Source organism: Grampus griseus (assembly GCF_964374135.1).
Source record: "Grampus griseus genome assembly, chromosome: 13".
Lineage (NCBI taxonomy): Eukaryota > Metazoa > Chordata > Mammalia > Artiodactyla > Delphinidae > Grampus > Grampus griseus.
Genome location: NC_139007.1, coordinates 7,654,816 through 7,667,056, shown reverse-complemented (window position 1 = coordinate 7,667,056; position 12,241 = coordinate 7,654,816). Strand labels below are relative to the sequence as shown.

Genomic DNA, 12,241 nt, shown 5'->3' with positions numbered 1-12,241 from the left:
TCCCCAGATGAGGTATTTTTTTTTAACCTCTGTTTATTTGAGAACAGCAGCTGAATGCTGAAACACAGTAGCCGATGCCAGCAATCCAAGGCTTCACTAGTACAGAAGAAGCAATGCTCACTTTGTTACACAAATAATTAGAGAGATTAGATGAAAATAAACACCAAGAGGATATACAGAAGCTCTGAAGTTAGGTAATCATTTTAATTACTCTAGTGACTTTCAACAACCTTCATTATCAGCTGCAGATCACGTTTAAATTGTTTCATGTAAGAAGATTGTAAACAGATATGGAAATGGACTACAGCTACCCGTGATTATGCTTCAGAAAAATGACACTTTCTTCATGCTTCCATGTAAAGAAGCTCTTTCCATTCTAGCACCTGATAATTCTCTCAAGATTTTTAAAGCATGATACATTTTTGCACTCGAAAGTGTTTTACCCTGGTTTGGGGCTTCAGATGGACATTCTTAATAATTTTTATAGCTTTATATCTTTGCTCAGATTTGATCATGAAAGATATGGGTCCACATTTCTGAGTCACTGAATGTAGAACAATGTGGCATATTCAGTTGTTTGAAACAAATGTCACTTGGAATCATGTCACCCTTATTGTGTGACAAGGGGTACCTTGTATTTGGGGAAAGTTGATTTCCTCTTTCTTCTGGTCCCTACCCCACCTCCGGAAGACTCCACCACACACCCCAACACCTTCTCCACAGGTGCGGGTCCTATTTCGAGGCATTGTCACGAGGATCACACAGATCCCCTGGGGTGAGACGTTCCTTTGAGGAAGTGTTAACCTGTGTTTAAATACCATCAGCTCCTCTGCAAAACACTTTACCTAACGTATCCTATTTAATCCTTACAAGATTTCGATGGAGTATGTTTTATCAAGTACATTTTCCAGATGAGGAAACAGGCTTTGAAAAGCTCATTAACTTTCTAAAGTTGCCCAAGCAACCCAGCTGGGGATCAAACCCCGTTCCACCTGACTCCAAGAAACGTGATGCTCCCAGCAGATGACTGGATGAGATGAACCTGGGTGCAAATGCTGACTAAGGGTAATAGAAAAGATGCACGGACCTCCTGGATGTGCGTGTGCTGGTGAAGTGTTGTGTTGTATGACGCCTGTGAATCCTGGGCAGCAGTCAAAATCCCAAAATAAATTCCAAAATTTGATTGATTTTGCTAAGTGTCTCACCCCTGAACAGTCCTGGTTGCTGGAAAAGAGGCAATTAGGGTATATGTTTTATGGTACACAGGGAATAACCAAGAGGTTCCTACTAACGAAGGTTAGTGACGCTTTTAAGAACAATTCTGTACCCACTCCGACTTCACTACAGGTAACACACAAGGTGTTTCTCTTCAACTACATCAAAAAAAATTCCAGCAGACCGAAAGAGACTTCAGTAACCTTTGCAGGGTGGGCAGGTGTGTGTGCTCTTTCCAGTATTTGAGAAAAGCCTCCACTGAATCCCCTCCCCCACCCTCGTCCGTCCGCCTCCCCCAGGATGCTGACCTTGAAAGCCCGGGGCCTGACCGGGACGCGTTTTCCCGAGGTTGTGCTATTTTCACAGGCCCGTTAAGCTATCCGCGAACATGGGAAGGGGTCCGATGGACTCATTGTGTCCTATGTCTTGGAGGCAGTGATCCGCCGATGTGAAGTATGAGCTGTAGGTGATACTGGGAAGTGGGAGAGAAGGTTAGCCCTTGCGAGGATGGCGGGCGGGGTTAGATCTATAAATTTCACTCTCAGGCTTCAGACTCTGGGCGGGAAGTTGGGGAAATTCACGGACGCGCCAGGGCCTGAGGACGGGTGGGAGCAACCACAGCATCCCGGGCCGGGCAGAACCAGATTCCGGGTCCTGAGAAAACCAGGAGCGGCAGAACCGCCGGACAGAGGGGCCTCCGCCCCAGGGCGCTCCCCGCGCGCACACTCGGAGCGCGATCGCAGGGATTTACTTGTGAACGAGCCTGAGGAAGACAGACAGCCAGGGGAAGACAGGCTCAGAAATTATTTATCATAGTCTGGGGGGACAGGCTTTCCTGCTGCTCTGCGTGCGAGCACCTCCCCGGGACGTGACTACGAAGCAAGGTCCTTCTTCTTTCATCCCCGTCCATCACAGACAGCCAGGGACTTAGCCAGTGGGTACGCTAGATAGAAAAAATCCAGACCAAGCGCCTACGTTTACTCGTGCCTTCCAGGCACTGTCATGGTTCCCACACGTCGCCGTGCGCTCCGTTTGGTTTCGAGCGCACCATGCTTACATCTAGGGGGGCCGGCCCGCCCGGCGGGGCTGTGTCGGGAGAGGCTTCTGCAGGCCGCGCAGAGAAGCCACTGGCTAGACTCGGGGCATCCGCGTCCCGTTTCCTCTGGGCCAACGCCACCAGCCTCGGAGCTTCCGCATCCAGAAAACGAGGTGATTCCACTCCCCAGGCCTTCTCGAAAGGATCGTTGGGCGGGTCGAAAGGAATAATTCTGACGGCAGCCAACTGTGAGGAAATCGGACTCCAAATTAAGAAAGGAAAATAAGTTCCACGTCCTCGGCTGGAGTTTTAGGAATTTCCCCGCAATGATCTAACTGCAGTCAGGCAGCAAACGTTCGGATTGATTCTTTCTTCCGGGCTATCTCACAAGCCAAACACCCGTGTAGGGACCCCTCCGTCTCCCGGGGCTTCTGTTGAGCTCTGCCTTTGGGTGAAAGCGCTTTTTGTCGGCGCTGTGCCGTCCACCCCCAGCACACGAACCCCGCGGCCAGGCGCCAGAGAAGGCATCCTTCGCCCTCTCCCGTCTCCCCTCTCCTCTCACTCTCCACCCGAGGTCTCCCGAGTTTTCCGCACGTGCCTGGGTTTTCCTGGCTGGTCTCCAAAGACCCTGTAGCGTTTCAGACAGCTAAGAGCGCGTGGAGACGGGCGAGCGAGCATCCAGCCCCTGCCCGAGGCCGTGGCGCCCGGGGTGGGGGGGACCATCCTCTCGCTCCCCGCCGGCGGTGCAGCAGCAGCCTCCGGAGCCGGCTGGCCGGGCCCCCTCCCCGCCTCCCCCTCGCGGCCCCTCTCCGCCAGTAGCAGCGCTGCTGTCTCCCCACAGGAGCACTGGGAGGACGCTGGAGTCCGCAGCGCCCCCGCCCCTCGCTTTTTCTTTCTTTCCTGGCTTTGGGATCTTGCTGCCGGAGCCGGGAGCGGTTCTCCGAAGAGCAGAGCGGAGCGAGGCATCGGAGTGCAGGCTTCCGCTGCGGCGCGCGAGCAGAGCTGGGCGCACGGCATCCCCGGCGTCGCCCTCGGTCCTCGCCGCCGGGGCTGGGATGTGACGAAGGAGAGCCCTCGGCGCCTGCCCCCCGCCCTCGAAGGTGCCCCCGGCAGCGCATTGGGGGCCCGCGGCTGGAGTCCCTTTTCCCGCAGCGCCGCGGGACGGCTCCCAGGTCCCACTCTCCGGAAAGAGCGCGGTGGGATCGCCGCCTTCCCGGCGCTCGGCGTAACTCCGGGGCCGGCAGCGCGCGGCTGGACCGCGTCCCGCTTCCCGCCGACTCCCCGGAGTAGGGGCATCGCCGCCCGCCCTGCAGCCCGAGCTCCTCGGCACCTGCGCGGATCCCCCAGGCCCGGCTCCACACCCCCGCAGCGCCCCGCTACCCACCCCGTGGAGAGCGCGCGGACCGCGGCTTCCTGAGCGCGGGCGCCGCCGCCGTCCAAACTGCGCGCTGGGGTCCCCCGGCTCGCCCCGGTCCGGGGCGTCCGAGAGGCCGGGGGAGAGCGCACCATGAAGTCAGTGCTCTTCAGCCGCTTCTTCATCCTCCTGCCCTGGATGCTGATCGTCATCATCATGCTCGACGTGGACACGCGTAGGCCCGCGCCCCCGCTCACCCCGCGCCCCTACTTCTCGCCCTACGCCGGGGGCCGCGGGGGCGCCCGCCTCCCGCTCCGCCGGGGCGGCCCGGGGCGCGGCCGGGAGCAGCGCAACGAGTCGCGGCCGCCGCCGCCGCTGCCGCCCGAGCCGCCGCTGCCCACCATCTATGCCATCACGCCCACCTACAGCCGCCCGGTGCAGAAGGCCGAGCTGACACGCCTGGCTAACACGTTCCGCCAGGTGGCGCAGCTGCACTGGATCCTGGTGGAGGACGCGGCTGCGCGCAGCGAGCTGGTGAGCCGCTTCCTGGCGCGCGCTGGGCTGCCCAGCACGCACCTGCACGTGCCCACGCCGCGGCGCTACAAGCGGCCCGGGCTGCCGCGCGCCACCGAGCAGCGCAACGCCGGCTTGGCCTGGTTGCGCCAGAGGCACGGGCACCAGCGCGCGCAGCCCGGCGTGCTCTTCTTCGCCGACGACGACAACACCTACAGTCTCGAGCTCTTCCAGGAGGTAGCGGCCGGCGCGCCCCGCCGGGGGGGTGGGGCAGGCGGGCGGGAGGGGCCCCCGCGTGCCGGTCCTGACGCCGCTGCTCTGGGCAGTGCTCACCTACCCGGGCGCGCACTCGGGACTCCGGGCGCAGAGCTCCGCAGCCCCCCGCTGGCCCCGGGGGTGGAGGGGGTGGGAGGATCACTGTGACTCGGGGAGGGAGTCTGGCGGGGGCTTTGCTGCTCCCCCGCCCCGACACACACACACCGGCCCCACGATTGGGCCGAGGCGGTGGCGCAGGTGTGAGGCGCGGGGATGATTTCTAGGAGCTGGGCTCTGTCCGACCTGAGGATGGAGCTCCGTGGGGCCGGGCTGCGGGAGAGACCGGGGAGGGACCCAGCGCACTGGGGGCGGGCTCGGTGGTCTCCGAGGCCCTTCTGCGCACACAGGTGTGATTCTGAGTCTAGAACCATATCGGGAGGACGGTGGAGAAGGAAACTAAAAATCAGCCCAGAGACACATTTCTCTCGTACAGTCCGCTGGCACGGAAATGGTTACTAGAGAAAACCCTGACTTATAAGGGGTCCTCCTTCCATCTCTTCCCGCACCCCGCAAAGGCCCTTTCAGACTCTAAAGATGACCCCCTTTAAGAGGAAGCCCTCTGGTAACTGAGTCGAGACTGCCCTGCCCTGTGGTTCTGTCTTTCTGCAGTCCGAGGTATTAGCTGGACTGCCCGTTTCCTTTTCCTTACCCTTCTCTAGGACCCTCTTTGGACACTCTGGCACCGGACCATTGCATCCTGGTGCCCGCCATGAGGTCCTCGGCGCAGCCCGGCCTGCTGCTGCTGCGATGGCACAGTTTCCCTTGGAGGCTACAGGTGCACAAAGCCATCAGGCACCCGGTTAGAACAGGTGGTGTTAGTTCTTGAGGCTGGTATATTGCCGCCTGAGTGTGTGCGCATGCGCGGGCGTTCTGCAAATGAGGCTGGATTGCGTAGTTTTTCACTTTTCTTGTTCCTCTTCCACAAATATAGCGGAAAAAAAATCTTGGGCTTTTTGATATATCGTGGGACTGTTGCCTTCCTCTCCCCCAAATTCCTGACATCCTGCCTCCGAGACACCATCATCCCTCCTCTTCCGCCAAGTAAACTGGACAATCTGTACGTCTAGAAATCACAAACGTCCCATGCTTTCATCCAGATATCTCAGTTTGGCTTTCATAACCTCAGGACGGAGCTATTCTGTACCTCTCCAGCTTAATTTTTCTGCCTGTGTGGCTTTAAAAATCCATTTCTTAAGGGCAATTGCTACCTTCATTTCTTTTTTTTTTTCTTTTCTTTTTTTTGCGGTACGCGGGCCTTTCACTGTTGTGGCCTCTCCCGTTGCGGAGCACAGGCTCCGGACGCGCAGCCCCAGCGGCCATGGCTCACGGGCCCAGCCGCTCCGCGGCATGTGGGATCTTCCCGGACCGGGGCACGAACCCGTGTCCCCTGCATCGACAGGCGGACTCCCAACCACTGCGCCGCCAGGGAAGCCCGCTGCCTTCATTTCTATTCATCCTCTCCTGCTTCATGAATAAAAGGACCAGTCATTGCTCCCATCTTTTCTTTTCATGCTTTCGCGATGAAGGGCTTTCTTCACATGTTCCCTCCCCCCCGAAGAAATCAATAAGCTTGTCATCTATAGTATGGTCTTCATTATAACCAAGATTAGAGATATCATCTGATGTTTTAAGTTGGGTTCTTATTGTGATCCTGTTTGCGTACTCTTGCCCCCAAAAGACGTGGTTTGTATTCTGAAGCAAAGACCCTTACATTTCAGTACACCATCATTTTAAACCCCAAAGTCTTTTTTTAAAATAATATTTATTTATTGCTTATCATATTCTAGTAGGATCTTAGGTTTAGTTTTTTTTTTTTAAACATCTTTATTGGAGTATAATTGCTTTACAGAGTGTGTTAGTTTCTGCTTTATAACAAAGTGAATCAACTATACATATACATTATATCCCCATATCTCTTCCCTCCTGCGTCTCCCTCCCTCCCACCCTCATTATCCCCACCCACCCACCCCCCAGCCCCTCTAGGTGGTCACAAAGCACCTAGCAGATCTCCCTGTGCTATGTGGCTGCTTCCCACTAGCTATCGTAAACCCCAAAGTCTTTATTTATTTATTTATTTATTTTTTATTTTTAAACATCTTTATTGGAGTATAATTGCTTTACAATGGTATGTTAGTTTCAGCTTCACAACAAAATGAATCAGTTATATATATACATATGTTCCCATATCTCTTCCCGCTTGCGTCTCCCTCCCACCCTCCCTATCCCACCCCTCCAGGCGGTCACAAAGCACCGAGCTGATCTCCCTGTGCTATGCGGCTGCTTCCCACTAGCTATCTACCTTACATTTGGTAGTGTATATATGTCCATGCCTCTTTATCGCTTTGTCACCCAAAGTCTTTTTTCCTTCTTCTACAACTTGGAAGTTGCCCTACCTGTGAAAATGTGTGGTCTTATGTAAGCAAAATACTGAACATTATTATTAATTAACCTTTTAAGGGGACGGGCTATGAAGAGCCGTGAGTTTCAGTTTCTTCCAGCTTCTAGCCAGTTGGTGTGAGGTATTGGATTGAATTGGCACAGAGTTAGCACAGACGGGCAGAGAAATGGCTCAGAACACAGTCTTCCTTTGATGCTTCCCAAACTGAAAGGAAGGCTTGGTGGTGGTGGATATGAAGCAGCAGAAGAATGCAGTAGGGTTTTTTTATTGGTCCACGGGGGAGAAAAGAGAGAGAGAAGATAAAAGAAAGAGGCGAGGGTAAGGAGAAAAAAATAGCTTTGGCTGAGAGGAAACTATATAGGAAAGAAATGCAAAACTTTCAAGACACTAACGTTTTGTACAGTTGGAAGTAATGAAATATTCAAAATCAACTTAAGAGCATGTGCAACTGTTAATTAAGAAGCGGTGCCACATATACGAAATAAACAAGAGAAGGGATTTTTTAAAAAGCATAACATGCATGATACACTTAGAATTTAAGTTCTGTAGCTCCTGGAGGTTCCTCCCAGACAGGCATTTTGGGACTAATCCCCTTCTCACCCACCATCCCTCCCCCAGCACAGTGTTTTTGGACAAAGCAGGCATCTCTGTGTTCACCAGGCATCTGTGTTGAGACATGCAGTCTTCTTTTACAGCACATTCTTTTCACGGCAAGCAGGATTGCACTCTCTAAAAAGTCAGATTAGTGGAGTTTATGCATCCTTAGTCTTGTGCATTAATGAGCTGGCCTACTCTCCACCAGTTCTGGGAATAATGATTCCATGCGGATTGCAGTCTAGACAGTGCTCTCTTGGAGAAAAGGTAGGACCAGTTAAAACATCTAAAAACTACAGCTCCTTGGGTGGGAGGGCAGGTGCTGATCAGGGATGCTGTAGGGCCAGGCGTACATCTAAGCCCTTTCTGTGGTGCACACACAAATTCATTTTTAAGTAATTCACAGTACCTTAGGAAAGAGTGTCCTGAGTTAACCTTCATCTTTTATTCATGGTGCCCCTCATTTCCACGGTTGATGTTAACACAGATAAGATAAAAGGAGGAAAATGAACCAGGTACAAATGAGCTCACTAAGCATTGGCTGCAAATGAAGGCAAGTAAAAGCTGAAAGGTCTCCAAATTAAATGAAAGGTGCAATAGGCTCCCTGTGTCCAATTATTCCTCCCTGGTAACTGGAATGGAGCCTTCTTCTCCCATCCAGCTAGCTAATTCTCAGGCTCCCCTTTCAACTGAGCTGTGCCACCAGGAAAGAAATATTTGCATCGAACAATCCTATGCTTAATAGCCAAATCATTTGCAAATGAAGCTGTGTGAATTGTAGCCACAGAAGCTGGGCTGTCCATTGGAGAAAGAGGTGCCTGGAGTTTTCCACGTTGCCAGTAACTCAGCATGGCCTCTTCCTGTGGCCTTGATGGGGTTTGGCACCGTGGCTCCCGGGTAACCCTGCTGCCCGCCGCCTGCACACCCTATCGACATAGCTCTCCGGAAGCGCTGATTCGTAAAGGATGTACACGGCTTTCGTAAAAATGGCAGCCACAGACCAACGGGACTGTAGCTGGTCACGTTTTCAATAACGCTATTGATCAGGTTTGTGTCCTTTGCTAGAAAACCTTCCAAGCTCTCTCGAGTTCAAAGCAGCCGCCTTTCAGGTGAAGTTACTTTCACCTTGGGAAACCCGTTGAGTTGAGAGGTTAAAAAAGGGCACTTTCCAAGCAAGAAAATGAAACTTTTACAACTTTAAATTGAGCGAGGTGAGGCTGAAAGACAAGCTGACTCTGAAAACACCTTAGGGGCTCAGGAAAGGGCTCAGTTAATGAGACCGGCTTTGGAAGACGTTTCTGGCAAGCAGTGAACTAGAGAGGCCCTTTGTTGGATGCTGTGTTGGGTGCAGTGAAGCGGTTTGTGTGCCGGGAGTGGTGAGGGCGAGTTTGTCCTGCTCTTTTCTGATCATTTATACATATGTTCCTCCCTTTACATGCAGCTCACTGGAGCCCCTAATCCAAAGGATGTTCAGATTTACAGTGTTCGGCACTTTCCCCCTAAATAGTAGATTCTGGATGTATTTCCTGAAAGGAGACAGGAGATCTCGCTTTCCTTTTTCCCCTGACGCAGTTACTTGGTGTGGGATGTTTATCTTTTCAAAGTGAAGAAACCTCAAAGATTCTCTTAGGGGGTAGCATCCAACGACGATTTTACCTGAAATGCTCCCCTTGTGTTTTCTTTCTTCCCACCTAAAAGCATGTTAATAGCCACACCATAAGTCTGATCAAATGTGAGAATTGTGTAAACTGGATTTATAAAACTACGGGCAGCTTTCTTAGGCTATCAGTGTTAAATCTGTACGTTTTCTTTACTCCCGCTGGGTGGACAGTACTTGAGCTGTGGTTCCTTTTGGACAGGGTTCTCCTTGGACACCAGCAGTTTTCATTTGGATTTTGATATTTTAATGGGCCAGAAATAACTCTGGGTTTAAAAGGCCTTCTCTCTTCTGCCTCTTCCTATTGTCTTTTTCCCATTCTTCGTCCTCCAACCTACTTTTCACCGATTATTCTGTCTCATGAATAGACATGAAGGCACGTCCGGGCTGTTGTCGGCTACAATGAATGTGTGTCTTTTAAGCATTTAGACTTTGTCTGAAGCTTCCTGGAAACTAGTGGGCGACTCCATTTTCTTCCATCTACCCCACTTGCCTCTGGATTGCAGGCTTGTAAATTTTCTTGTGTGAACAGTAGTGGAATAGTAATTGCTTTTAAGGCATGCTACGGAAGCAGAATAGAAGAACTGAAGTCGACGGCCTTATTTATTAACTATTCCAGGTGCTACTCAAGTAGTGGGGGTTTTTTGGTACAGAATTCAATAATCTTCAGAGATATCTATTCAGACCTCTTGGACTCTGATGAAATATTTGCTTGGTCTGCATAAATTAAGATAACATTATTTATCTTTGATTTGCAGTGCTGTTGAAGCATGCCATTTAAGTTTTGCGCAGTTATCAAATTCTCCCCTGAAACACAAATAAAATCGTCATACCAATCCCTAGGTAGGTAGGTAGGCCGCTAAGTAGGCAGGTTTAGATTTCCAGTTCATAGAAATAAACTAAGATAATCCATTGTTCGTACCAGGTCATTTTTGGGGACAACTTTAAATAAATGTGTGAGATACCCTTTACCATGGATACAAGCAAAATGAGCACTTACTGTGGGCCACGAACCATATTTAGGGTTTTACGTGTATTAGTTCATTTGATCCTCACATCAGCCCCTGAGGTAGGCTCTAGTATGGCCCCCATTCTCCACCATCCTAATGCTAATGTTTAGGCATGAACACAGTTCTTTGGTGAGTGCAGGGACTTTTAAAAATACAGCCTGAATCTAATATAGTCGTTACCCGGATCGCTGAAATCAGTGTCCCCCGTTTACAGAAGAGCTGAAGTAGCAGGAAGTGGCTTACAAGGTCATGGAGCTGTTCCGAGACAGGATGGGGGGCCCAGTGCCCCGGTTCTGGAGCCTGCCCTCTGACGCCCTGCAACCCATCCCACTAACGTGTATAGTCAGGTGGGCGCGTGTCGTTGTGACGAGTAAAGCGTCCGATCGGCCGGAGTCCTCTGATACCATTCTAGCTTCTGCCGTACTTGAACTCAGGGCTGTCTTCTTTTCTAAGCATTTATATTAATTAACTTGTTTTGTATTGAGATCTAGTTGATTTACAATGTTGTGTTCATCTCAGGTGTGCAGCAAAGTGATGCAGTTTTAGATATGGGTCTGTCCTCTGGGCTGTTGTCAACTTCTCATGTTCTCTCTTGACCTTTTCTTCCTGATGTCATTGGATCTTATGGAAATTTTGCCTCCTCCCTGTCTCACCAAGAGACCGTTTGATTTTTAGATTATTTTTTCAAGTCAGGTGAAAACTGCCAAGTTAGTGCGTAACCTGTAGTCTTATATGTTCTTGAACTGTATATTCCTGGGAACAGGTAAGAATTAATTTCTGCAAGAAGATGACACATTAATTTTTTTTCCTCAGTTGATATGTGTACATCAGCAACGTTATCTGCTGGGCGTGTACCCTGTCAGGGCAGACAGATTGAAGGGAAGAATAATTTTCAGGATGGAATGATGATGGGGGGTGATGCTGGATTGTTCCAGGTGGGCTCAGTGGTTTACCATCAGGACAGAGGAGCGGGGCTGGGGACCTCAGCCAGTCTGAGCTGCAGCTGGTGTGGGTGACACACCCCTGCCAGTTGCTTCCTCCCATGGGCGCTGGGGCAGCCCCCCCCCCCCCGGAGCACAAGATGAACTTGTAGGAACCTTTGAGGTGGTCATTATACTGACCACTGCTGGCCCGCACTCACAGATTCACCAGACGACTCCCTTGTGGGTAGGAGGTTTGTTAATGGTCTGATTCTTCTGGTACTAGAAATTTCCCTGGATTGAAAACAAAATTAGTAAATCCTGAGCTGAGTCTTTTTGCATCCTAGGAAAACCTTGAGGATGGCTGTTCTTTACCAAAAGTCAGATTATTTGGTCTTTTTCCCCAAATAACTAAAAACTCAGTTGTTTTTGCCCCCCCCATCTCCTCCATCAGTGGAAAGAGAACTTTAGACAGTATGTGAGTTATGTGCAGGATCTAAGACCGTCGTTCCTGCCGCCCAAATGGTAGGCATTTGTCGATTGTCTCTTCATCTCTCTAATGAAAGCTGCATGTGCTAAATGCTGAATGTTCGCCATTAACTGGGTTTTCCCTGATCTAAGTGTATTCTAGCAGTAATAGGGTATCACTGTGCCAGATTCCTTGTGCCTACTTGGGCTTAATTAAACATAACCATGTTCAGAAGATATTTGAACGTAATGAATTCGTATCCTCCTCCACTTAACAGATGTTAATTGAGCACCTACTATGTGCCGGGCACTGTGTTAGTTACTGCAGGGCAGAACACCGCTGTGAACGCAGAGTGTCCCCGCCCTCTCAGATTGAGCATCTGGACCACATCTGCACACTAAGATCAGTGCCTGTTGAGAGAAACGCAGGTGCCTGGGTGGGTAAAGCAGAGGCCCCTGATGGAGCTGTGAGTTGTAGGAGGGAGTGACATGTGAGCTGACACCTAAAGGAGGAGGGCTGGGTGGGGCATGGGGCAGGGAGGAAAGAGCCCTCCGGGCAGAGAAAGCCATGCTCGCCAACTCTGTGAATTTGGAAAGTGTGGACACAGCAGTGTGAGGGACATGCCTTTTTTTTTACATCTGCTTTTCAGATCCCCCATCAGGCAAAGCTTTGACCTTTACGTTCTTAATTAGAACTTGGATTAGGTGGGTAGTAAATTAATAGAAAAAATGTAGATATATATATTTGTCCATCTAGTTGT

General features: G+C 51.0%; 1 protein-coding gene across 1 annotated transcript in view; it reads left to right on the top strand.

The window, feature by feature from the left end:
• Positions 1–3,758: 3,758 nt before the first annotated feature.
• B3GAT2 (beta-1,3-glucuronyltransferase 2) overlaps positions 3,759–12,241 on the top strand; it is a gene marked incomplete at its 5' end in the record, with an annotated part of 79,186 nt that continues 70,703 nt past the window's right edge. The window contains one exon of the mRNA XM_082669008.1: positions 3,759–4,355. Within this exon, the coding sequence (XP_082525134.1) occupies positions 3,759–4,355 (597 nt within the window). The remainder of the gene's footprint in view (positions 4,356–12,241) is intronic.